The following is a 27222-nucleotide window of genomic DNA, read 5'->3' as shown; positions in this document are numbered from 1 at the left end:
AGACCAAAATGGCATCCGTTACCACAACTACAAATAATCAGGGTAAAACCGAAGGAAAGATTCCAGGGCCCGCCAGTTTCTCCTGAAAACAGGAAATTCCAGTTGGCCTGAATCAGCATAGTCCCCTCCAAATTAGCTAGGATTCCCCCCAACACTTCAGCCCCTCCCCTCCAAGTGTCCAGCTGCATAGCCTGATATTAACAGAGCCACACCACACAGGGGTAAGGTCATTACTGCGTCATCCCCCACTGAATCTGCTTCTTTGTCTCCTCACCTAACCCCAGAGCCAAGGGGGTCTCTGCCTGTGAAGGAGCAAACCTGGAACATCTGGTACCCCCAGCAAATGGAGCAGAGAAGTTAAGGCAGTTGGACCAGCATGCACTTGGCTATTCTGATGCTCGATGGATGGGATGTGCGGACAGCGGGCAGTCAGACCTGGGACTAGAAGACCCACATTCTCTCTGGGCTACACAGGACACCACAGTTGCTCTGTTGCCCTGCGGATCAGAAAACACTTGAGAGTGCAAATTGGCAGGAGGTAGGAGCTGCACTGTTTCTTCTGAGGTTGGCATTGCAGGCAGAAGTCCTGGCATGGTTCCCAGGGGATGGAGGGACTAGATCGGTGTCCAGCCAGCAGTGGACTGAGGGACAAGGGTTTGGAGGGACTGGTGCCATCCAGATAACTGGTTTTGCTACTTACTAGCTACGTGACTTGGGGGGGGGGGGGAACAGTCTCCCAGAGCCTCACTGTTCTCATCTGCAAAGTGGGTGAATGAGAGCACAGCCTATCTGCATTCAGGATTGTGGTGTGGCCATAGGACTAATACAAGAAAAAGCTGGGGGTCAGCCAGGGTGTCTGATTTGCAGGGGCTCAGAAAGGCAAACCACAGAGCCGACACCCCAACCTGTTCTCGTGATTTTAGGAAAGTCGCTCCCTGACCAAACCTCTTGCCAGTTCAAATTTAGGTTATCAGTAATGCGGAACAAGGTTCAGAGAAGTTTGCCAACTTCACTCAGGTCACACAGCAAGTACCTTCAGAATACATGTCACCAGACCCTCAGGGTTTGGAGCCTTTCTGGTGATTGACAGCATTTGTGTCATCAGAAACCATTGAGGAGGTTAGAGTTCCCCTCCCCTCAAGGTGAATATGTCATTTGTTCAGTCAACATTCAAGACCCAATAATAGGCTAAACCTTGTGTATTTGCAGAGTTGTGACCTTTTATTCTAGGAAACTCCATGACTCAACGTGATGCTTTCCTGTCCATTCTCATCCTAGGTCAGCATAGAGTGGACAGAGCACTCCCAGAATAGGAGTGTCCTGGTAAAGTCAGACAACAGGTCCATTCTGCCTCAGCCAATGGATTTCTGGCTGTTGCGGTCATTGGGGGCTCTCTGGTCTGGTGACTGGGTCGGTTCCCAAGACCACCTTCTGCCACAGCTCTGGAGATGTGACCATCCCTAGAAGGCCATAGGTGGACAGAGAAGAAGAGAACTGGGGCATGGATACCATAGAGAGTCAGGCAGAAGTCACCATGAAGAACCTGGGGTCCATAAGAGGTATGCTCTGTCCCATGGGGTCCATAAGAGGTATGCTCTGTCCCATGGCCAAGGAGCCCTTCGATGGCCCCTGCAGAGCTGTCCACAGACCCTGGTCCTGTGACTGAGGATGAAGATGGGAGACATGGACTAAATAGAATCAGGCCAGGGAGGCCTACGTATGTGAGATGGAGACCTGGAGGTGTCCACCCTGTTCACAGGGGAGGAGCTGCCTCCAGGAAAAGTGTGAGCCCCTGTCCCACACACCTGAGCAGGGAAGAAACCACAGGAGTGGGTTGAGGTTCTGTCCTAGCTCCTTGGAAGAAGGGTTCTGTTGTATAATTATTTGCTTTGAATTGAAATATTATCTTCTGGAGGGAGGAAGGGGACTAACACATGACAGGAAGTAGAAAACAAGACTCAGGAAGCCTATAAAAGTTATGAGGGGATTTATAAGCTCCTCCCGGGCCTACAAGCCCCTCTCTGACCATACAGAGACAATAAGCAATAGTTGGGGAAAGGAAGCTCTTCTGTGGAGTTGCCTGCAAGTTGTACAGGGAAATGCTGCTAGCCCGAGCTGTCACTCATGCTGGGGGCAGGCTTTTCAGTGCTGTGCTGCCCTTGGGTCATCTGTGCTCAGTAAATTACCCCAAGAAACTCATTGCTTCACCACACTAGACTTGGGTGCAGGGACGTCATTAGTACCCTGTCCGGGAGTGATTAGGTGTTTGTTCACATATCCTGAGGAAAAGACTTATATCAGTCACCACCAACAATCTCCTCTATCCCTTCTCAGGAAATTCCAGGTGAAATGGAGGGGCTGGTCATGGTGAGGTAACACAGTGGAATGACAGGGACTTGTGGTCCTGCCTTCATGGAACCTAGAGATGCTGAAGCTGACAGCCTGGTCCTGAGCTGGCAGCCCTGGGAGACTGACAGGGTCACCGTGGGGTGCAGTCCCATTGGCAGTGTGGCGAGACTCCAGCCCGGGACATATGACAGAGGGAGAGAGCTCAGTAGGGAGCATGGGCACTTGGTCACCCCGGGTTTTTGAGCATCAGCCATGTGGTCTGGATTCCCAGAGATGACAGATGTTTCGGAGAGTAAATGGTTCTAGGACCAGAGTTTGTGGTCTCAGCCATGGTCCCCTGCCCACAACCTATTTTTATGGATGGAGGGGACACCAAACACCCTGTGACCTCAAGTCTGCAACAAACCAGGCATAAAGAGATGCAAAAACCACAGAGTCAAGGATTTGCAGAAGCCCTCAGGCATGGGCCAAGCCAGCATGTGTTTAATGCTTTTGGTGAGGGGACCCAATCCAGAAAGAAGGACAGGAGAGCGGTGATTATTGTGTGGGGTCCACCACTTTTCCCACGAAGAGGGGGCTCTGGGTCAGGCTATCATATATTATGACAAGGAAAGGGCTGTTAAAGTTCACCTCAGGAGGCACAGACATGGGGATGGCTTCCAAAACTGTGGCTCCCGTAGCTTCTGTCCCTGTCTCATCGATGCTCAGCACGGCCTTATGCACAGCCTGTGGAGAGAGAAGCAAAGGCGGGTCGTAGGTGGCGTGATGGCTACTCCTGGCTGGAGCAAGATCTTGTGTGGGACTCACTCAGGGAGGACATCACTAGCGAATGTGTCTCCCTCCATGTCCCCTAGTCCTCCCCAAGTCCCCTTTCATGGTGATGGCCTGAGCCCTCTCCTTGTCTCTTAATCTTTGCCTGCTTTGGTCCACTTCCCTCCATTCTCCCTTCCTGATTCCATCTCTCATGGCCTTGGGTGCAGCTCATAGCTTCCCGAGGAGAGGAACTTCATGTCCCCTGTGCAAATGTTCCCTTCCAGTGAGCATGCTGTGACAGGGGTTCTGGAGATGATCTTCAACATCCAGATTTTCCATAATGTTCTGCCCATTCTGAACCGCCTTTCATTTCTCTGAACCAGTGTCCTGTTAGGTTGAACTTAAAATTCAAAATTGGCAGCTCACTAGTTAGCTCTAAATGCCTGAACACTCTCTGAGGTCACCAGGCCTAAGTCTCTATGTGAGTATACATAAACTGAGCCCAAGCACTCAAATTCCCTGGAAACCAAGGGTTGGGGTGTCACCTCAGGGAAGTCCCATAAATCTACCCACCCTGCCAGCTGACATCTGACCACCACATCCCGTCCAGGTGAATCCCGAGTCTTCAGGAAGAGCTCAGCCCAGACTGAGTACCTTCCCTCTTCCCCTGCCGTGAGTCTGAGCTCCCCCCACACCCAATGCTGCCCTACAGACACACCTCCATAACAAGATGACCTCACCTTGTTGAGCTTCAGAGCAACATCCTCTGTGACCCCAGAGAGGTCAGCCTCGTTGCTGAAGACCTGGGTGATGCCCAGGGAACTCAAGGCTGTCTTCAAGTTATAGGTTCCAGAGATGGACAGTTTGGGGAAGTGTAGATTGGCTGACCTGGGGGGTCAGAAAGGAGTTCAAGTTAAAGGAGTTTCTTGGGACCTCTGGGCTCTGCTGAGACCTGCCCTGTTGTGGAATTGTTTCTGGCTGATTCTCCCAGGGAACACGTTACTACCCACATCTAGCATAAAATAATGAGATCAACCAGATTGGCTCTTGGAAGCCCCTAAGGGTCACCTCCTCTGAGAATTCAGGCAGATTCAGGGTATTCACATGGAACTGTTTCACTATGTATGCCCTGTGGTGTTTGGTCAATCCCTCCTCTCGAGCCAAGGATAACTAGAGCTCAGGGGAACTAGGACCATTGTAGCAGAGTTGACATTTCCCCCCCCCTCCCAGGACTGAAGGCTCAACTCTCAATTTCCATAGGTCAAGAGGCGATCCCAATAGGGTCTTACTGGCCCTCAGGATATGCCACCTATTCTGGACCCAGCAGTGTCTGGTCCTCTGTACTTTTATGGGTATTAAGCCAAAGAAGAAGGCCAGGCCAAGCAGCAGAGAGGCCACCTCTACCCACTCTTAACCTCAGGCCTGGAGCTCATCCAACAGGCAGCAGAGCCTGGGTTCTGAGAAGCAAACTCTAGGACTACCTCGTTCTGGAGAACTAGAAGCTGCCCTGAGGAGTGGCAGAAGAACAGAACCTTTTGTAAAGCCGCCCGGAGATCTCTATTGCTGTTTATTCAGGCTCTCCTGCGTTCTGTAAACTTCCCACCCCAACCTCTACCTTCATCTTTGCCCAAGATTTGAGACCAGTCTCAGTCTCAATGTATGCTAGTACTGCTGATGCCCCAGCCCTGGGGCTCTGGGTTAGAATATCCCATGTCCTCTGGGGATGGAAGCCCCTCCAAAGCAGGGGCAGGGCTGTCTCATCGGGGGCCTTGTCCCTCCCCAGACTCTACCTGGCACTATCCGAGCTGAAGGCTATTTTAGCCCAAGATTATGCACTTAGCTGTGGCCCTGGCATTGAGTCCACCCTCTGCAAGCACCTTGTGACCTTTAGGTCAGGACACTCAGGGGAAAGTCTCTGTCCGGGGAGTCACCTTGTATGCCTGTGCGCCAGGAACTTGCCAATGAGTTCCTTGGTAAGAGTTTGCTCCAGATGCTGCATCTGCCCATCATCAGGCAGGATGAAGATGGCAGTGGCGTTGCCCAGGTAATCCATCAGCAGGATCCAGCTGGACAGGGTACTGCAGTGATGCACGTCAAACATGCCCAGGCGGTTCATCATGGGCACCTTCACCGTGGTGGACTTATCCACGTGGAAGTCAGCTTCCTCAGTGTGCTGTGCGTCGAAGGGCTTCTTCCACTTTCCTGTAGGGGGTGGAAGGTGCAAGGAGAGGGAAGAGAGCTTAGTAAGGTGGCGGCCCAGGCCTTGGCTTTCCATGTGACCAGCGGACACTACCAGCCTTCCAGGTTGCCCAGGGACTTTGGTGAAGGTAACTCAGACCTAGAGAAGGACTCGCGCTTTACAGATTACAGAAGCTGACAGCTACCATCCCCGTTGTGCCTAGAAAGCATTTTGAATAAGTATTAGATGTTCATGGAAAGGTGACTTGGGGTTATAAGTGGAAATCTTGACAGCAATTCCGTTTGCCAGCTTCTTATCATGGGTGGCACACTTGTTGGGAACTATGAGTTCAGTTATCACTCAGAACAAATGTCCTTTGGGTTCAGTGCAAAAAGCCATCTGCTGTGTAAAACCACCATCATTGATCACTGGAGTGAGCAGGGGCTCCAGAGACCCACCAACAAGGACATCAGAATGGGTAAGAGTCTCAGAGACACATCCACAAAGCCATCAGGGTGAGCAAGGCTCTCAGGGACCCATCACCAAAGCTGTCAGAGTGGGCAAGGCTCTCAGGGATCCACTGTCAAGGCCCTCAGAAGTGGAAGGGCATCAGGAGCTCTGGCCCCATCTTCTTATCGGATGGGAAGAGGTGAAGGGGTTGGGGAGGGGTTGACACTTGCCCTTGTGACAGAAAAGCCAAGACTTGAGCTGTGCTGGCTGTGACCTGATATTCTGCTCCATAAGACTCTGCCTAAGGGCAAGGCAGCCATGAAGGGCAGAGAGACTCCTGGCTTTGACTCCCAGACCCTGGTCAGATGGTTTCTCTGGGATACAGGTGCTTACCATAGATCCCTGACCTAACCATGTCCAGGCTAAAGGCCATGCCTAGGGTCAAGGATAGTTGATCAAGTGTTTCCTTCCAAACAATCCCTATGTACACTAGTCACTAATCCCTTTATCACCACACAGCAGCTTTGTAGCTAGTCATGTGGACAGTCATACCCCAAACATGTAAAATGACTTGTCCAACATCAAAACTAAAAGACAGTAGAGGCAAAATTTAATCCCATCTTTCCAGAGTTCATACTCAAAGTATGTTCCATGGAACAGTGTTCTCCATAACACCTGATACCCTTGGTTCTGAGGCTGGGTAAGGATTGCCTATTCTAAGACTTCTTTGTAGGGGTCTTCAATGAGCATGAACACAATAAAGTCTCTGATCAGCCCCCTTCAAAGAAGCTGGTGGATTTGATCATTGACAATTCCCAAACTTAGTGATGATTTAGAATATGACAGAGCTTACCCACCAGCGAGTAAGGAAAGTGTTGAGACGGAGTGACGCAGCCCTGAGTGAGAACTCAGAAACTGGCCCTTGAGAATATGCGTGGAGACACCCAGAACCAGCTCAAGCTGCTTGTGCCCTCTTACCTTTAAAGAAAATGTAGTTCACCAGGGCGAGAACTGTGTCCTTGTCAAGGTCCTTCACTAAATCGACTATCTTTCCTTGGGTTCCCTTCTCCACAAAACCATTGATCACTTTCTTGGCCTCTTCTGAGTCTGTGAAGTCGACGGGGAAGGGTTCTGAGTGGTAATTGTTCTTGACTTCTTCCAGGAACTTCTCTGCCAGCTTCAGACTCTTTTGGACGAACAGGCCATTGCCTGTGGTCAGCTGAAGCTCATTGTCTGGCTTGTTGAGGGTCTGGAGGAGGTGATGGTAGCCCTTGTGGATCTCAGCCTCGCCTATTTCTGTGAGGTTGAATTCCAGGCCCTCTAGAATCTGGGTGTGAGTGACACCCTTGGACCCTAGGGAGAGCATGGCGAAGGCTGTGGTGATGCTCACAGGAGAGAAGAAGATGTTGGTGGTATTGGACTGATGGGCCAACTCCCGGTACAGACTGAAGGCAAAGTCTGCCAGATTTGGAGCAATCTTACGACAGGCTGCATGCTCCTGCTCCTGCTCCTGCTCCTGCTGGGAGGCCTCTGTCTTCTGGGCATCCTCAGCCAGGAAGCTGGGGACTAGGCAGCACAGGCCTGCCAGCAGCAGGATGCCCCTTGATAGGGAGGATGTCATTTTTCTGTAAGACACAGAAAGAGATGCAAGCTGAGAGGGAGTCGGGGCTGTGGTGACTCCCGTCAGCTACAACTTGGCACAATGCAAAAGTAACCAGGGCCTAATAATAGCTGCTACATGCCAACCTAGATCAAGCACTGTTCCAAATTGCTATCATTGAAGTAAAACTGTTAAAAGAAAATTGGAGACAGTTCTTTTCTTGTTATGTAAGTGTGAGAAGAGGGTGTCTAGAACCCACAGGATATGTGGGCACAGAAGCCACCTGCAGTCTCAACACGGGGGCGGGACATGGGGGGCAGAGACAAGCTGGCTGATTTGCTAACCAGGATCTCTGAGCTCTTGGAGCAGTGGGAGACACTGCCTCCATAAGCAAAGTGGAGAGTGGTTGAGGAGATCATCTGACATCAATGTGAGTTTCCCACATGCACACATTTCCACATACATGTAAGCACATACACACATGCTCACACCTCACACACAAGCATGTGTGAAAACAAAGAGCAAGAACAGACAGAATGCTCTCCATCTGTCCAGTGCTTTCCTGAGCCCTCATGTGTGTGAACTCCCAGGGTCTTATGGGAAGACCATTGCTCCCCTTCAGGTCACTGGTAAGGGAGATATTAAGACCACATTCAAAGTCAACAAATAATGCAACAGGTCTAAGCCACACACAGTGAGTGGTTTGGTTCCTGGCCCGTGCTCTTTTCAGCTCAACTCCCACCTGCAATGATTTTGAGTCACAAGCCCCAGCCCCATTTTACAAGGAAGAAACCAAGGCTCAGGGTGAGGAACGGACTTGTCAGTAATTACAAGGGGAGCAGGGGATGACCCAGACTACAGTCACTTGAAACCAGAAAAACCCATGGACGGTTTCCAGAATCCAGGTGTGGGTGTCACCTCTGGTCCCCAGAGAGACCATGTTGAAGGTGTGGTGATTGTCATAAGGAGAAGAGATGAATGTTGGTAGCTAGGAACCTGGGCACATGGGAAGTTTAAGGCTGTAAAGAAACAACCCAGGTGGGCCAGAGAGATGGTTCAGCAGGTAAGAGCACTTGGTCTCCAGCAGAGGACCTGGGTTCGATTCCCAGGCAGATTACAACATCTGTTACTAGTTTCAGGGTCTCTGGTGCCTTCTTCTGTCCTCTCAGGCACTAGAAGCACACACACAGTGTACTTACATACATGCAGGCAGAACACTCATACACATAAGACAAAAATAAATCTCTAGAGAAGGAGGGGGCACACAGGGGCTGTCTCCCAGTGCCCACAAGGAAGCTCAGTATCTAGTGGCTTTCCCTGAGAGAGGGACCGTCACCACTCTGCATCTCCAGCCCCATGTTGGGTTGACCTTCCCTCTGCCATCTTGCCACCACTCCTGTCTCGGTTCTGGAAGAGCAGAAGTCACTGCCTCTGCTTTAGTTATGGGAGGGATATGTGTGTGGTAGAGGGGAAGACCCATCCCTGACAACCCTGAGTTCTAACCCAGGTTCTGACACCCAACACCCGGGAAAGCCAGGACAAGTCATTGGATCTCGCTGATCCTTGTTTTGCCTCAGGTACAAAATGGGGCTGGGAGAATTCAGTGCACTAAGTGTCACCATTCAAACCTTCCACAGATGAGCTCTCAAAAGGCAGTCTTGGGGACAGAGGGGTGGCAGATGTTGCTAATTCAAATGCTGGAGAAACAGGCAGGCGGGGCAATGTTTTGTGTGGCCCAGTGAGGCAAGAGGGAGGGGCAAGGCCTGGCATGCACCAGACAGGACAGCCTCTGTTTGGAGGTGGTCAAAGTCAAGGTTACATCCGCAGTCCCAGCCCTCCCTTTTCCACACAAATCCCCCTTGACTGACGTGCCACAAGCTTCTAGTCTACAACCTCATGCTCTCTTTATAGACAGGGAAACAGAGGCTGGAGCTATAAAGAATGTGTTTGTTATTAGTTCAATAATGAAAAAAAAGCTTTAAAAAATTTTTGAGATGATTTCATGTGTCCCAGGAGAGCCTTAAACTCACTATGTAGCTGAGGATGACCCTGAAAGCCGGATCCTCCTACCTCTACCTCTTGAGCACTGGGATGACAGGTATGTACTACTGTGACCTCTTTGTGTAGCTCTGGGCTTCACGTGTGCTAGGTGAACATTCTACAACCCCTAGACTCATAGTTAAAACTATAATCTCAATTTAATAAAAGGCGCCCTCAAGTATGAGATCTGCAAACCAAGCTAATGTTGAAGACTGAGTTTTGCCTGCCCTCGACCTGTGAAGGGTCTTTCCAAGTATACAACAAAATGAAGCAGGGACATCTCTCGGCCCACCATGGTGCTTTCTGCTCTTCGGTGTGAATGATCTGGAGGGCCGGCCACACATTGCATAATACATGTTAATGTTTTCTTAAACCAGGCAGTGCCTTAAGGCTGGGACAGCACTGGATCTAGTTCTGTGTATTTCCATCTCTCTCATGTCTCGGTTGCTTCCTGTTTGGATTTTGGTGAATCCTGTGGAAATTTCCCACCTTCATCAAGAGCTTGGGCCTTCACAGGGTGGGGACAAAACACCAAGTGACCTCAGGCCAGAGGTTGTGGCTTCAAGTCCTGGCATGACCATCACTGCTCACTAGGCATCCAACAGCATTTGGGAAGCACAACCTAGACAGCGCCGCCTCAGGAGTATGTAGTGGGTCTGGGGAGTGTTAAGGGGAGGAGATGCCCTGTGCACAGATGCTGTATTCTATATATGTGTACCTGTGTGCGTGCGCACACACACACACACACACACACACACACACACACACACATATATATATATATATATATATATATATATATATATATATATATAGAGAGAGAGAGAGAGAGAGAGAGGCCAGAGGTCCTCTTCAGGTGGCTCTTCAGGTGTCATACAACTTTTCTTATGAAACAGTGTCTCTTTGGCCCAGAGCCTAACAATCCAGCTAGGCTAGCTGGCTAGAAAGCCAGAGATCTGCCTGTGTCCATCTCCCCAGTGCTGGGATTACAAGACCATGCCCCCACACCTGGTTTTGTTACTTGGGTTCTAGGGAGCAAACTTTGGTCTTCATGTTTGTTTGGCAAACATTGTACAGACGGAGCCATTTTTTCATCCCAATACATCAGACTCTAGTTCCAAGGGTCTCTGTCTAGGGAGGGATGAAAGGGGGTGCTCTCCTATTTGGGGGGTTACTGATGAGCTTTAAGGAGGCAAGGCTAGCATTGGGCAGGAGAGATGCCTCGCTAGGGCGAACACACACTCTTCCACCTTCCCCATGTCCCATCACCTCTTTGATTTCCTCCTCTGATGGTGAAGGGTCTGAGGCCTGGAGAGAACCTGCCACTGACTGACACAGCATGAATTCCAGGTTCAGTCCTGGAAATGTCAGGAGTGGGTCAAATAGTTGAAAAGTCACTTAAGTGGGAGAGGTTTATTCTGGTCACGGTTTGAGGTGATATGGTACTTCACAGTAGGAAGGCATGCTGGTAGCAGCAGCCTAAAGTGGCTGCTGGCTTACATCTCAGAGGGCGAGGTAAAGGCAGAGGAAGAGAGCTCAGCTCACTTTGTCTTTCGATTCTATCTGAGATCACCCCCCCCCCACCCGCCCGTGGGAGGAACACACATTTGGGGCAGATTATCACCTCAGTTAATCCTCCTTGAGCAGGCCTTCAGTGCCTCACTACCGCCCTAGGCAAACAAGTTGACAACGGATTCATCACAGGCCCTGACTCTGGTCTCACGCGTCCAGTCAGGCACATTTTGCATTCCAGCCTGTTCCTCCGAAGCTCAGGGTCTTGAGCCTTGCTTTCTCCCTGATCTGTAAGAGATGACTTATGACCCCCAGGTCAACTGGAAAGGAGGAAGAAGCTTAAGCTCTTGTGGTGTTGGGTCACAAAAGCCAAAAAGCTGGTGATAGCTCGGGTGACATTCTGACTTCAGAGGCTGGGGGGAGTGGCCTTTGGGAGGCAAGAGAAAGGTGATGCCTCCTGGTTTGCTTCATTCTACACCATATCCAGCTAGGAGCAGAAAATGAACGCTCCAGAGAATCAACTGTGGCAGGTCACAACCTGTGGGAGCCCAGCTCCTTCACTTACTGCCAGTGGCCTTAGGCAAATGATCTCATCTCTTTAAGCCTCAGTTCCTGTTTGCACCGTGGAGAGAAAAGTCCTTTGAAGAAAGGGGTGTGGCAGGAACCAAGACAGGCTCAGAGTACCTATAGGCACTGGAGTCTCCCAAGCCCCTGCACCTGTACATGGGAGCTTGTTCTAAGACCTGGTTAGCAGCCAGAGCCCCCCATGACCAGAGAAGGGCTCCTGCTAGTCAGGTGCCTGTCCATCACCTTCAGGTGCACCGCCAGTTAGCAGCCATGCGCTGTGCAAACAGGAGTATTAGCTGTAGTCCTTATAGATGTGCTCACTAAACAGGCCTTATACCTATCTTATCTAGCCTTTCCGTGAGAGGACCTGCTTTTGCAAACTCTGTTTTAAATAAGGGGCTTCATTCTTAAGGCCAGATCTCAACTCCAGAAATATGCTACCACAGCAGAATTTGAACAGACACCCTGAAAATGGCCAATTAAGGAGTTAGGGAGCATGGTCATAAAATTAAGCAATGTCCAGATGTTCTTTGGAGGCATCCTGTCCGTAAAGATACCTTGCCAGTTATTAATGGCTCGTTGTTAGGTTTTCGTGCCCCAAACCTGACCAATGGTTTCAGGAACTACCTTCCCCTATGCCCTCCTTACCCAATCCCAAGACGACAGGACATGAACTCCCCTGACTACAGTGTTTCCCCTTTAAAAGTTCTACCCTCCCAAGCCTCCCTGCCACACTTTCCATACCCACCATGCTGGGGTGTTGGAAAGGTGCTGGTTCAAACTTGAGTTTGAATATTTAAAACCCTCATGTAATTTGCATTGGAAATCTAGCTCCGTGAATTCATTTGGGGACCAGAAACTTGGGCATAACACCCTCAATGCTTTGTATTCATTCTACTTTGTGAAAAGAAAAACTGAGGTCCAAACAGGCTAATCCACATCCGAAAACCCACAGAACCAGTGGGGAAAAGAGCTAGTGCTTAACCCCATGGTTTAGTTCTAGGACTGAGCCCTTCTCTATGTACAACATTGAAGCTGGAAGACTTGAAACAGATGTCAGAGGTGGCTTGGCTAAATGACAGAATCATTGGTGTAAAATGGCAAGTCGGAGGCCCGCTGTTATTCTCTATGACCTTACACCAGTTGCTTAGCCTCTCCGAGAATCAGTTACTGATTGGTTCACAGAGACCAAGGCAGAGACAGTACAAAGAGCCCAGAAGAACCCATTACTCCTGCTTTGGCTATTTCAGTGGAATCATGGGAATCTGGTCACCTTGACCTTGCCCACCTTAGTCTCCAAAACACCACAGTGGTAAACCAAACCCCTCCCATCCTCCAAAGGCCAAGGTTGACTGGAGAAAGGGTGAAGGTCTTCTGCCTCACAGAGCAGAGCCATTAAGCTACAGCCTGGAGGTTAGCCCAGAGAAAAAGATGTCTCAGTCAGCAAGATCAGGAGTATGCCCCGGTTTGAACACTGTGCTGTGTAAGATTAACACAAAGTATTCTCCTTTGTGTTTCCCATCTCCTTGTCTGTAAAAGGGGGATAAGCACAATAGCCTCCTCTGAGGGGGCATGTGGAGCTGAAAGCTGAAATCTCTCTCTCTCTCTCTCTCTCTCTCTCTCTCTCTCTCACACACACACACACACACACACACACACACACACACCTATGATGCAAGGATAGCTCACAGGCCACAATGCCTACGACAGTCAGGCACCCTGAGGTCTACAGGCTGAGGCCCCAGAATGTGAATTTGGGGTGCAGTTGGAGAGGCCAGCCTGAGAGTCACAGTTCCCACTGTCCCTCTAGTCTTACCTTGCTTATCTGCTGAAGGGGAAGGTCCACACCCCACAATACAGGAGCGGGAAAGGCCTGAAAAAGCCACACAGGAAAGGCCGGAGAAGGGCAGGTGGTGCCTGCCTGGAAACAGCTGTGGGTGCCCCTTGGCCCCTTCACGCCTTAGCCTCCTATCACCTGAAGGTACTAGCTAGGTACTGGGCAGCTTGGTTCATGAAGAGACCTAAGGGACTGCTGTTCCCATGACAACAGGAGGCCTAGGAGCCACAGGTGCGATGAACTTTATCTTCCTTGTATTGCCCTGGTCCCAGATCTGCTGCCTGCTTGGGAAGTGTGGGAACCCAGGGGCCCCTCCAAAACCTCCCCAGGGAAACATATACTCACAACTTGCTGTCCCAGAGCTGGGTGGTGACCGAGGCTGAGGAGGCAGAGCCCGTGTTCTAGTCTGTATTTAAACAGTGGGTGCCGAGGGGCCATGGGGGAGTCTGCTAGTGAATATTAACCAAGGTCAGCACAGTTATCAGAGGAGCAAACAGAGAGGGACTAAGTCCATCACCTGGGCCCTGAGCTACCACCCACACTGTCCGGGAACAGAGCTCAGCCCTTTGTTCCCAAATCAAAGGTGTGAGGACATCTCCCATGAGCACAGCACAGCATCTAGAAGCATCCTGGGAGCATCTGGTGGCCTGAGTCACACAGCCTCTGGGAAGGCACCCCATGGCAAGCCTCGCACTCTTCTGGACAATGCTGGGGTTGCCTTCATACAAACAAAATCAGTATTCACTGAACCATCTGCCTACAAATGCCTGGGACTGAAGATCCACTGCCTCCCTGGGGGCTCAGTAGGTTGGGAACACACTTGGCAGATGGAGAAACAGGCCCAGAACAGGGATACTGCTCTACGTGTGAATATTAAATTCTTATTTTCTTTACAGGAGACTGGAATGTGATAGGCAGGACACTTCCATGACAGGCTGGAGCACAGTGCCCAGCTGACAGGCTAGGGGACAGAGATTAGGTCTGTAAGGAAGAACGCTGCCCCAGACGAGTTGCTTTACCTTTCTGCACCAGAGACATTTCTCCCTGTAGGATAGCAGATTGGATGCCAGCCAGTCAGATGCCAGCATGGTTGCTAGGGGTACATGAAGCACCTTGGGTAAAGAGTGCACACAGCCAACTCTTTATCTAAGAAGTCCTTTTCCAGCCTTCCCATCCCCCACCGTGCCCCTCCTGTGAGCTGTGCGCGCTCCCACACTGAAGTTAGTGTGCGGACTTTCCTCCTAGTGGGGGCTATCCTTGGGGATGGGGGAACTATGCAGGGATAGTCTCTCTGCTCTGTGGTGGGGAGGAGGTAGCTCTCGAAGGTTCTGTCCTTGGTTTGAAGGGGTTCAGGGTGGAGGCTATTGGGCTTTCCACTCTGACACTTTTCAAAACCTCCTTCGCATCCCACTGACCCTGTGAATGATGTGGGTGGTGAGTTCACACACGCCCCACCCCTCTGCCTCACCCCCACCCTGGTGGTCCAGCTTTCCTGGCTCTTGGCAGGTCACAGCAGGTGTTAGGTAGATACATGATGCTCATGCGTCCATCCTCAGCCACTCTCTAGTACCCTTGGGCTCCACCTTAGGGTGCCAACCGGATGTTCCACAGGACCCTGCAGTACGTGATGAGCTCAGACCTCAAGCTATCAGACAAATCTTTTCACCTCCTGTGCCTAAGTTTCCCCATCTCTAAGATGGGGCTATGACTGCACATAGCTCCTACAAGAACTGTATGCAGTGGTTCAAGGGAAGCTCAGAGCCTAGGGCTCAAATCATCCAACTGGCTCTTTCAGCTGATGCCCCTGCCAGTGGGTCTCCTTGATGTCATGGGATGGGGGTGAAGGTATAGAGTGGGGTGGATTGTATATTATCTCATTCAGTAACCCCTGTAGATCTGGGGAGTGGGTGGAAGTGTGCCTCCCTCATCGGAAACAGCTCAGCTTCTCCACCCCCATCCTCTTTCGTTCCTCCCCTCCCCCCAAAACACCTGTCTTCCCGTCCTTGTATGTAGGAGTATTTATTCTACATTCACCCAGTATCTGGAGAACCAGACTGTGGTTGAGGTGTGACTCCTTCTGCACTTCCCCTCTCTGGGCCTCAGTTTCCCCATCTGTACAATGCCCCTCCCCTCTGTTGCACTAGGTGGATGACAGCCTGTGCAAGTATCCCATTGCTCTCCCCAAACTCAACCCCCTGGGGCAGGCAGCAGCCTGCAGGCAGGTGGGAGGTCCCAGAGCTCTACCTGAGAATCCTGGCCAGGCTCCTGGCAGCCAAGCCTCCAATCCCTCTGGTGGCTGCTGTTTCCACTCCTCCTCAGAGTCAAATCCTTGGCTCCCAAGGCTGTGTCGGGAAGCCGGCGTGCTAAGCGTGTCTGGTGTCTGCCTGCCAGGCAGGAGGGCAGTTCTGGACAGTAGGGCTAGGTCCGGGAGGGGCGGGAGCTGGGGCAGGAAGGGGCCTCGCCCTGTGCCAGGAGCACATCAGACCAGTCCTTCCTGGCCCAAGCAGTACTGGGAGCCACCTACTGTACTGGCTGTGGCCACACCAGATGACCCAGTGTGGGCTCATCTACACTTGCTTGTAAACGAACTGGTCACCTCTGGAAGAGGAACAGTGGCCCTGGCTTAGAGGATCTCAAAAGGGCTCAGCCCCAGTATCTTGCCAGGTTTTCTGAGACTGTAGCAGCAAAGGGGCCATACCAGTCTTCCATGCCAAGATGAGCCCCTGAGGCTGGGGCAGGGGTGTGTGTTTGTGTGCATGCATGCATGTTTTCATAATCTAAGTATGTCAGGGGGGACAGTGGGTGGGCCGGGCCATCTGAAGTGTAAATGAAGAAGACTACAAAACTAGAGCCTCTGAGGCAAGGGGGGGGGGGTGCTTCAGGAGGAGAGCCTACCCCTTGGTCATGAACCCTATGCTCCGTGCCCCTTCTCCTCTGAACCAGTATGTTAGCATGGGCAGAATCCCTGGGGGGACCCCACAGTCACTCTCCAGGCCACAGTGGGGGGAAGTCTTATCCATTGGTTACTTCTAGAACTGTCTTGGCGACATCTAGGCTGTTCGGGAGGTAAAGGGCTTCTGAGAAGATTCTAGGGAAATCCTGCGCAGGGTTCTGGCTGGATGTGGGGGCCATGAGTGTGTGCTGCCGGTGGCTGAGCTCTGAACTTGGAGTCTTCAGCAAAGAGGGGGGTGGGACTCTGCTGGGGGAAGGTGGGTCCGATCTCATCATGGATGTAAGGGAGAGTGATGGCAGACTTAGGAATAGCATTCTGGAATGAGTGTGACTTGCCTTAGACAAACACACCATGAGGACACACACAGACATACACAGAAACTCACACTCACAAACAGACATACACATGCACACAGACACACTGACAGACACACACAGAGGTAGGCAAACACAGACAGACACACTGATACTCCCTCTCCCTCCCACATGCACACAAACACATACACATGAGTACACACAGGCACAAGTACACACACATATATATACACAGAGAGATGTACACACACACACATGCACACAGACACATGAGCACATGCATAGTCACACGCACAAGCATGAGTGCACATATATACACACACAGGTGCACACACACAAGCACACGTGCATGCACGCATGTGCTCATGCACCCTCCTAGGTGCCTGCTACAGAGTACTGGTTCCAGTCTTGCTCCCAGCTAGAATCGTAGACACTTAACCTCTTTGTGTCTCAGTTTCCTCTTCCATGTTACTGAGGCCTTGCAAAAGGATTGCAGGGTCTGAGCAGAGCACCTGCTGTGCATGGCCCCTGGCTAGGGGCAGTGCCCTTTGCCCAGAGCCACCTCATAGTCAAGCATCTGGTTACCCAGAAGGCCTTGGAGCCAGTCCTGGGGGAGCAGAGGGTGCTCATTTCTCTCCCTGAAGGCTCAGGTCTTCGTGAGCTTCTTTTCCTAAGCATGTGTGGTGGGCAGAGCATTTGGGATGATGGACAGTGGGCAGATGGAGTGTGTGGAGGGCTTCTCATCTCTCCGAGCCTTTCCTCGTGGTTGTGGTGACAGCTGGAAGGCACAGTGATGGCGAGCATTTCACACAGAAGCCTCTCTGTTGGCAGAGTGCTGGCTGTACCTCATTTAACTGGGGGTCCATGTTTCTCTTCTGGGGAGGAACTGAATCAGCACAGACTCTGTGCCTCCACCGGGCATCTTCCAACATGCCAACCCCTGATATGTATAATACAGATATATTTATATGTAACATAAAATATATATATATATATATATATAAAATATATATATATATATATATATATATATATAATATATATATATATAAATATATATATATATATAAAATATATATATATATATAAAATATATATATATATATATATATATATATATTTTATATATATATATATATATAAATATATATATATATATATATATATATATATATATAAAACCTTCTGGGTCCTTCTGGTAGCTTCCTATGAAGGCATAATTATTCTTTTCTGGAACTCTCTCTCAGCCACTCTCAGCTTCCTGTTTTCATGTCTCATCTTTCCTCAGGTAGAAAAAGAGAGGTTACTCTGTGCATCACAAATAATGATGCCATTAACCCAAGGAGTGGAGGGTGTGACTTTAGTTTCATTTCCTTGTTAAATTAATGAAACTAGAGGCTTTCTGTGTTGGTTAATTTTTATAGCAAGTCCTTTTCGTACTTTTAACTTTGCTCATTTGAAGTTCTGGATCAAGGGCTGGGGAAATGGCTGAGCCATTAAGAGCCATTAAGAACTGCTCTTCCCAGAGGGCCTGGGTTCAATTTCCAGTACCCACATGATGGCTCACACCACCTGTGACTTCTGTTTCAGGGGATCTGATACCCTCTTCTGGCCCAAGAGGCACCAGGCATGCAAATGGTGCACAAACATCCATGCAGGCAAAATACCCATGCACATAAAATATAACAGTAAGTTCTGGACCTTGTGACTGTTACAGAATTTTTGAGAGAGAGACTAAACCTATCCCAGTTTCCTTTTTGGTGGTTAATTTGTCACATTTTGCCCAATAGGAACTCTTGAGGTGACGTGTGTATTTGTCTGTGTGTGTGCCTGCAGGGGGTGGGGGATTTCTCTTTGACTCCTGCTGACATTTTAGAAGCCTTGTCTTCTGGCAGTGACGCCAGGCCACGTGCATTTTCTCCAGACATGATGTCCCTGTGGGAAACAAATAAGGGGTTTGTGCAAGACCTTCAGTGAATCACTGGTGGAGTGGAACATGCAGGACTTGCCTTAGAGGGGCCAAGGGACAGCCAGTAGGTGTTTGGGGTTTGTTATGCACTAACATAAGCTTGGCAGGGGTAGCTCAGACAACACGGGCCTCAATTCTTAGAACTTGCCCAACTCCGACCTTGGCTTGTTTTGACTGACCTTGTTGACTTTCTGGTGTTGATCTTGAACATTTCTGTTTGCTCTATTTTACCAGGTCTCTCCCTGCTGTCATTTGACCATGCAGATCCTCAAACAGACTCCAAGAGGGGAGCATCCCTTATTAACTTACGATCGACACTTATCAGGCACTGCCTGGCAGGCCTTGTTCTAAAAGGCATGAACTTGCATGGCCCCAGACAGTGGGCACTCTTCCTACATCTTGAGAAACAAAAAAAAGTCAGAAATGAGTTATAATGTGGCTGAGATGTTTTTATTCGGGTGCTATGCAGTGGAACACATTGGAGGTCATAGAGTGTGGAAGCCGGGCCGCTGTTCCTCAGAGGTCAAGAAGTAAGGAGGTTTGTGGGTTTTTTTTTTGTTGTTGTTGTTGTGTTTTTTTTTTATTGAAAGAAAAATAAAAGAAATTCCCGCCTCCTCCCTGCCTCCCATTTCCCTCCCCCTCCTCCCACTCTTCTCCTCCTCCCCCCACTCCTCTCCCCCTCCCTCTCCAGTCCGAAGAGCAGTCAGGGTTCCCTGCCCTGTGGAAAGTCCAAAGTCCTCCCCCCTCCATCCAGGTCTAGGAAGGTGAACATCCATACTGACTAGGCTCCCACAAAGCCAGAACATGAAGTAGGATCAAAACCCAGTGCCATTGTCTTTGGCTTCTCATCAGCCTTCATTGTCCGCCATGTTCAGAGAGTCCAGTTTTATCCCATGCTTTTTCAGTCACAGTCCTGCTGGCCTTGGTGAGCTCCCAATAGATCAGCCCCACTGTCTCAGTGGGTGGGTGCACCCCTCGTGGTCCTGACTTCCTTGCTCATGTTCTCCCCCCTTCTGCTCTTCATTGGGATCTTGGGAGCTCAGTCCAATGCTACAGTGTGGGTCTCTGTCTCTGTCTCCATCCATCGCCAGATGAAGGTTCTATGGTGATATGCAAGATATTCATCAGTATGACTATAGGATAGAGTCATTTCAGGTTCCCTATCCTCAACTGCCCAAGGAGCTAACTGGGGACATCGCCCTGGGCACCTGGGAGCCCCTCTAGGTTCAAGTCTCTTGCCAACCCTAAGATGGCTCCCTTAATTAAGTTATGTGATTCCCTGCTCCTCTGTCCAACCTTCCTTTCTCCCAATCATCCTGTTTCCCCAAGTTCCCCCCATTCTTTCCTTCTTACTTTTCTCTCCTGATCTCCCCTCACCCCCATCCCACCCCACCCCCCAGTTTCCAATTTTTTTGCCTGGCAATCTTGTCTACTTCCCATACCCAGAAAAACAACTATATGAGGAACATGGGATGTACTCACTCATAATTGGTTTCTAGCCACAAATAATGGTCATTGAGTCTATAATCTGTGATCCTAAAGAAGATAAATAAGAAGGTGAACCCAAAGAAAAACATATAGTTGTTTTTTGTTTTTGAAAACAGAGACTTCTCCAGTGGAGGCCAGAAGTCTGGCAAGCTCAGTAGCAAGCCAGGTGGTAGCAGATTTTCTAAGTCCACATGTGGCAAAGTAGTATTTCTCAAACCTTGCAAGGTATAGTAGGTTCTAGAAAACTCTTCCTTCTGGTAGAGTGAGTTCCGGGCAAGATGTTTTACCATTCTGAAGCCAGGCAGAGCCTTGTGGGGGAAGGGAAGCCAAGAGAATGATGCAATCCACCACCCACCAGTGTTTTTCTCACTCCAAGAGCTCTACCCGTTCTGACCTCCTGAACATGGTCTCCAATTTCTCATGGCGCAGACAGAGGGGTCAGGGGTGGGAGTAGTCCAGGGTGCAGTGGGATGGCTGGCTGACCATTCTGCAGCCATTTTTCTTAACCTTTTAGGACAAATGTGGGAACTGCTGGCAGTGTGTGCCCACGCTTCCTCTTTGCCTCCCTCTCAGCTGCTTTTATAGCCTTCGCCCATAGCATGCTCACAGCAACTGTTGATTACTGAGCTTGTGGCACAAGACAGATGCCCTTCTGAGCCCTGAGTGGATGCTGATGCTCACACTGAGCCCTCGCGTCGTATTTTTACATTGTAGATTAGGCAAGAAAGGCTTACTGGAGTCCAGCAACTAGCCCTAGCTCACCAGGGCTGGTAGGGGACAGAAAGGACAATTTAACCTGATGTGTGACGACTGGAGGAATATGTCATGGGTCACCAAAGCTCAGCTGCATTTCTAGTCCGCAAGTAACCTGAGGCAGGGGGATTATGTTTTCTGCCTTTTTGGTTTGGGGATAAGCATAGAACAGGGTGTCTGAGCTGACTGAAGGGCAGAGTTAATTGGGGGGGGGGGGGGAGAAATAGTACCTTTCTCTTATTGGGTAGTTAAGGTGCAGCAGCTCCTGCCAGAGTGAGAACATCTGGCTTGGCAGATGTTTGTGTGGGACATGTCACTTCTTAGATTAAAGGAACAAAGAGAAGCCAGGAACCGTCAGGCCTGAACTCTTCAGTTAGGGTATGTATTATAAGAACTTGTTTCAGAAAAGTTTTTAAAAGTAAATAATAATTAAACAAAAATCTTATATGCCTTGTTCTTTGAGCTGGAAGGGAAGACTAGAGAAAGGGAAGGTGGCAGACGAGATGGTCAATCCAGAGGTCCTACCCCACCCAAACCTGCTTCCTTATCTGGCCTCTCTGGAAGGGGAACAGGTCCTGTTCACGCAGGAGAGCAGTGTGAGGCTGAGCTCTGAGGGTGGGAGCTATTGCCAGGAAAGCGGATTGCCTCATTGATTGGTCATCTTTCTGCCTAGAGCTCCACCCAGCCTGGCCGGTGCAGGGGCCTTTCACCTTGACATCCAGGCCTGTGAGCTGACTAGCTATTCCTCAGAAATCACCCCATTTGCTGGCAGATATTCTGTTAGCCAGTTTGTGTGCACAAGCAGCTCTCATTTCCCAAAGGGCACTGTAAGAGGAGTTTGTTGTACCTTCCTTGCAGGGAAGGCTCAGAGAGGCCTTTTAAGATGACCAATGATGCCAAGCCGTGGTGGCGCATGCCTTTAATACCGGCACTCGGGAAGCAGAGACAGGCGGATCTCTGTGAGTCTGAGGTCAACCCCGTCTACAAGAGCTAGTTCCAGGACAGCCAGGGCTGTAACACAGAGAAATGATGTCCTAAGGAAGGAACAGGCTCCTTTGTTCTGTCCTGCCCCTCTGTTGTATGGAGAGGGAGCGGGCCCCTTAGTTTTGTCCCGCCCGGCTAGCTTACACCGGAAATAACCACACAGCAATTGTATTAATTAAATTACTTCCTGGCCCATTATATCTAGCTTCTTCTTAGCTAACTCTCACATCTTGATCTAACCCATTTTTATTAATCTGTATGTTACTATGAGGTCGTGGCTTACTGGGAAAGATTCAGCATATCTGACTCTGGCGACTCCATGGCGGCTCTTTCTGCCTGCCTTGGTTCCAGCATCCTGTTCCATCTACTCCGCCCACCTAAGTGCTTGGCTCTATCAAAAGGCCAAGGCAGTTTCTTTATTCAACCAATAAAAGCAATACAAACACAAAAGGACCTCCTACACCAAATGGTGTATGCTGTGTGGTCACACACACACACCATGCTCTCTCCTCTGCCTTCACATTTTAGGACTACATTTTTTTGCTGAGGCATCCTTAGCATGCAGACTTTCACATCTGTAGACAAGTATGTAATTGCTCTTCTAAGCAAAATAGCAAAGAAATCCATCCATCCATCCATCATCCATCCATCCATCCATCCATCCTCCCATCCATCCATCCATCCATACACATCTAGAGTCTGCCCCTGCTTTTTGTCAAGGCTTTCTGTTGCATGACTAGCCTATACTGAGTCCCCCTACTGAGGGATATTTTTGAACTTCTTTTTTTTTTTTTGAGACATGGTCTCATTATGTAATCATATTATGCAGCCCAGAATGATGTCAAACACAAGAACCTCCTGCCTCTGCCTCCCAAGTCCTGGGATCATAGCATATCTGTGCTTTTCTGAATGCAGCTGCTGAGAGTATTCACGTATAGCATAAGTCTTTGTGTGGACATGGCTGTCTACAGGATAGTGCACACTCAACTTTAAGAATCATTGTTCTCTTCTCTGTCCTTCCTCATTCTCTCAGCTTATGAGGGTTCTGGGAAGATAAGAAATACAGTTAGACAGACATAATACAATCCCACTGACCTGAATACTGAGAACATGGGTCCTGGAAATTGTTGTTTCCAGAGTGTGGACCCCCAAAACTACCAAGAGACCAGATCCAAAGTCAAAGCAAAGAGTCTTTTTAACCACTAGTTAACTTGGGACCTCCATCTGTCTGACACAATGGGTGGAGTAGAAGAGACCCTGAGTCACAGTGGGGCAGGGTTTTTATCATAGTCGAGGTTCGGATGAAGGGATTTCCAGGGTTCAGGACCCTGATTGACTGATATTTGTCTATGGATCTTAGCAAAAGGGAAATAGGTGATTCCCTAGGCTCAGGAATGTCATCTGGTGGTCTTATCAAATCTTATCTAATGTTTGGAATGTCAGGTACTTCCTTTAGATGCTGGCCCTTCCTAGGACGTTTCAGCTTATGGATTTCCCTGGAACCCAGTGTTGCCTGCCACTAAATTGAAACCCAGGCCTACTTTTTAGCTTGTTTTTATTAAATGTCATGGCAGCAGTGTGGTCAAGCTGTTCTGGGCCCATGTGGCCAAGATGTTCTGGGTTCCATAGAAATCAACCTTTTTTATCTTTGGGATAGAGAGGGGGATAAGCTTCTTCTGGGTGTGGTTAAAGGCATGACTTGGACTTTGTCAGGTACCCTGGCAGGGGAGGACTGCTCAGTGGGTGAGAGAATACGCCATACAGGCAGAGCTTAAGCGAGGAGTTTTATTGGGGGAAGAGAAGGGAATGGGAAAAGGAAGTAAGAGAGGGGACAGGAAGAGAGAGAGAAAAGAGAAGAAGCAGGAAAAGCCCTGTCTGCCTTTTCAGAAGAACAGAGGGGAAGAGCAGCTGGGAGTAGGCAGAGCTTGTCTCTTAAAGGGACCTTTGCACCTGCTTACAAACTGGGACCCTGGGCTGGCCAAGGTACTATCTGGGTACATCCTGCCGGATGACAGGATTAGACAGTATAATGTCTGAATCCTAACACTAGGGGCTTAGTATTGCCTAGCATTGCGTAAGTCAGGCAAGCACCATAGGTCACAGTGTCTCTGCTATCAAGGTCTGTTCAGAGCAGACATCTAAAAAATGTCCTCTGGGTTTCTGTGCCCTTCCCCCATCTCCACTGTCCACAGGTCTCAACTGTGGGAAGTAGCTAGGTGGAGAGTCTGTTGAGAAATTTGTACCCAACTAAAGGAAGCTGTGTAGTCAGTGTTAAGACGGCCAAGGAAGGGTTCCTTGAAGAACTCCTCCTTCTACTGTGGCGCTCTCTAGAGGCCACTGCAGGAGTTGACGACAAACACACAGGCAGGCACATAACCAGCCCTATTCAAGACTCTGGGGTTCTCCTACCATATAAAGGAGAGTCATATAGGGTTCTTCTTTCTACTCTGGAAAAATGATGGTCCTGACACCCCCTAAAGGTTGAATAATATGGACTTCAATAACATCTCAGTGTCTGTGAACAGCCAGAGCCAGAAACGTTAAAATTCAGTTCTCTGTGGACAAGTTAGTGGTTTTGTTGTCTTTACATATAAATATAAATAGTTTGAAGGTCTTATCATTGTTTGATAACACAAATGAATGCTTGGGAGTGCACTTGGCACACCTGAGAGTGCCCTTGGCACGCCTGGAAGTGACTTGCATAGGGTAGATGGATACCTACAATGTGGCCCCTCTTCCCATTTTTCTCTCATCGCTTTTGGGCTTTCATTATAAGCACGAAGACGGGAAAGAACAGGATGGGCGAGGCAGCACACACCTGCCATTCCAACACCTAGGTGTAGTGATATTTTGTTTGTGTTTTAACAAATAAAGATAGCCTAAAGAGTGCAGATCTCAGCCACTAGAGGCCAAGTATTGATGGCACACACCTTTAATCCTAGGACTCAGGAGACAGAAGCAAAGGGATCTCTGTGAGTTCAGGGCCACCCTGGGCTGCACAAGGTTGATTCTGTCTAAGAGAGAAACAGAGCTCACTCAAAGGAGATCCCAGCACTTGGGATCCCATGCCTTTAATCACAGCACAGAAAAGTAGAGACAGGAATGATATGGCTCAGTGGAGAGAGGACTATAAGGCAGGACCCGTGCAATCTGAGGTTTGGTGGAGATAGAGGTAGTTTGAGGACAGGCTCACCCCTTTGGTCTGAACATTGGTAGAGGTAAAAAAATCCTCTCTAGTGGCTGGCCTTTGCTTCTCTGACCTTCAGCATTAAATCCTATATCTGTCTCTGGGTTTTTATTATTAATACCAATTAAAATTCATGCTACCTCTAGGAGACAGAGGAAGGAGGGTCACTGCAAAACTGAAACCAGCTTGAACCACAGACTGAATTCCAGGTTAACTAGACTATATATTGAGATCCTGTCTCAAGCGTCAACCATCAATGAAGTAAAAAACAGAGAAAGTCATAACACATTGTAAAGGGTAAGGATATATGTGTGTGTGATACACACGCAGATATGTAAGTGTGTGTGTGTGTGTGTGTGTGTGTGTGTGTGTGTGTGTATATATATATATATATATATATATGTACATATGTGTAAGATTCTAGAAGAAGACAAAGGGCAATTATCCCAGAATGCAGGCTTCCAGGCCGGGCCACTTAGACTTTGTTCTTTATTGTCTCGTGTGTTGCTTACATTTTTATAAGAACAATATGTCTTTGTAAGAAAGGGCTTCGTTCCATTTTAATGCAATTAAATGGGTGCTACATTGGAACGTGTGACTGTTTCTTTTGTGATCTTCAGATGATGCCTTTTGCATTGTCCTCCCCAACTCCTGCTTGGGAGCAGAGAGCAAAGAAGTGGAGCACTGTCCAGCATTGGGTTCATATCCTAGGCAGCTGCTTCCTCCTGTGCGAACTCAGGAATGCTGATTTTGTTGGGGAGGTCCAAGGAAGCTCAATACATATGGTCCAAACACAAAGAAGCACCTGATGGAGCTTTCTCCCTATACCATATATCCCTTTATGCTCTGAGGACATCATCTCCATCTTCCTGGGCAGAGGTGATCCATAGCCTTGCCTTTCTTTCTAGATGGAGAGCCACAGCTGTCTTTATTCTCTGTATTCACAGTACAGTGCGCACGTTCTCTGAATGCCAGAGGATTCTAGTATGACTGGATGTGGATGACAGGGATCCTGGAGAGGTGCGGAGGGCTGTGTGAATGACACGCTTGTCTTCCTGCAACTTCTGCCAGGAAAGTTTCCAGGATAATCAGCATGGTATGGGAGCTGGCATGGCTTGGCTTTTGAGAATTAACCTGTTAGCCTCATTCATGTGGAAAGACCTTTATGTCTAAAGTCATGTGTTCGATGCAAAGGCAATGCCTGGGAGGTCCCTGCTTGGAGCCTTTACTTCCCTGTTAAGCATGTGGGTCATCAGTCACTTGTGGAGGGACACTATGGGGATTGTGACCTGTCTCTTTAGGATTTACAGTCCGTCCCCACCCCCACCCCCCTCACCGCCACATCACCTACTCTTAGGGCAGTTCTGCAACAGTCTCCCGATGTGTTTATCCAAACTATGACCCCAAGTTGTGGTAGTTCCTATTGGCCATCAGCACGACAGGTTTGAGGATTACCTAGGAGTTGAAGGTCTGAGCATGTCTGGGAGGAGTTTCTAGACTGGCCTACTAGAGGTGGAAAGACTGACCCTGCTTGCACACGCCATAGATTGCAGTGATACTTTATTTGTATTTTAGTAAATAAAGCTTGCCTGAAGACCAGAGTGCAAAGCTAAGCCACTAGAGGCCAGGGAGTGCTGGCACACACCTTCAATCCCAGAACACAGGAGACAGAGGCAGGCAGATCTCTGTGAGTTCAAGGCTACCTTGGGCTACACAAGATCGATCCAGAAGCAGATCCAGGTGAGAGTGGCTCACACCTTTAATCCCAGTTATTGGGAGTCACACACTTTTAATCCCAGCACTAGGGAGGTGGAGACAGGAGCGATAATGGCTGTGTGGAGAGAGGAATGAAGAGGGGAAGAGACAGGAACCCAGTGGAGTGTGGAGTCTGGAGATTCGTGGAGACAGGATCTTGCCTTTTCGGTTTGAAGATTTGATAGAGGTAAAAGGTCTCTCTAGTGGCTTCACTGCTTTGTTTTTTTTGATCTTCAGCTTGAACCCTTTACTATTTGAGGTACACTGGGGTCTTGAACTATAGAACAAGTGGAGAGAAAGCCGAGCATCAGTGCTCGTCGGTCTCTGCTTCCTGCTTGGAAACAAGTCCCAACTCTGTCCTCATACTGCCACCACCATGACTTTCCCATCTCTGAGGCAAAATGTGAGCCAGCCGTGAGCCAAAATGAGACCTTCTTGCCTTAAGCTGCTTTGTCAGGTAATCTATTACAGGAATGAGAAAAGTAACCCGGTGCGTAGACTGAATCCCTGCCCTCCCACACGTGAATGAAGC

At 49.2% G+C, this 27222-nt stretch overlaps 1 protein-coding gene across 2 annotated transcripts; it reads right to left on the bottom strand.

Annotated features, from left to right (window-relative positions):
* Window positions 1–2792: 2792 nt before the first annotated feature.
* LOC121434474 (alpha-1-antitrypsin-like) lies at window positions 2793–15676 on the bottom strand. Of its 2 annotated transcripts, none has more exons than XM_041633475.1 (5): window positions 15532–15676; window positions 6710–7356; window positions 5034–5304; window positions 3843–3990; window positions 2793–3075 (listed from the first exon to the last, which is right to left on the bottom strand). In XM_041633475.1, exons 2-5 carry the CDS (start codon window positions 7350–7352, stop codon window positions 2887–2889), a joined length of 1251 nt encoding a protein of 416 aa, XP_041489409.1. In that variant the 5' UTR covers window positions 7353–7356; window positions 15532–15676; the 3' UTR covers window positions 2793–2886. The 2 variants fall into 2 exon arrangements, with proteins under 2 accessions (XP_041489409.1, XP_041489408.1); XM_041633474.1 differs by lacking the exon at window positions 15532–15676 and adding an exon at window positions 13633–13733.
* Between the last annotated feature and the right edge of the window lie 11546 nt (window positions 15677–27222).

The sequence above is a fragment of the Microtus oregoni genome, unplaced genomic scaffold, assembly GCF_018167655.1.
Source record: "Microtus oregoni isolate MIOR12 unplaced genomic scaffold, Mior012 000043F_ref0000047, whole genome shotgun sequence".
In the NCBI taxonomy this organism is placed as follows: Eukaryota; Metazoa; Chordata; class Mammalia; order Rodentia; family Cricetidae; genus Microtus; species Microtus oregoni.
The sequence above is the reverse complement of the archived record's forward strand: the minus strand, read 5'-3'. Positions and strand labels throughout refer to the sequence as shown.

Bases quoted from the DNA above. Each gene is read 5' to 3' on its own strand.
- LOC121434474 (XM_041633475.1), bottom strand. From the start codon at position 7,352: ATGACATCCTCCCTATCAAGGGGCATCCTGCTGCTGGCAGGCCTGTGC. The intron at 3,991-5,033 runs GTGACTCCCCGG...CTGACCCCCCAG, and splicing joins CTGGCGCACAGGCATACAAG to GTCAGCCAATCTACACTTCC. The intron at 3,076-3,842 runs GTGAGGTCATCT...CTCTCTCCACAG, and splicing joins TTGCTCTGAAGCTCAACAAG to GCTGTGCATAAGGCCGTGCT.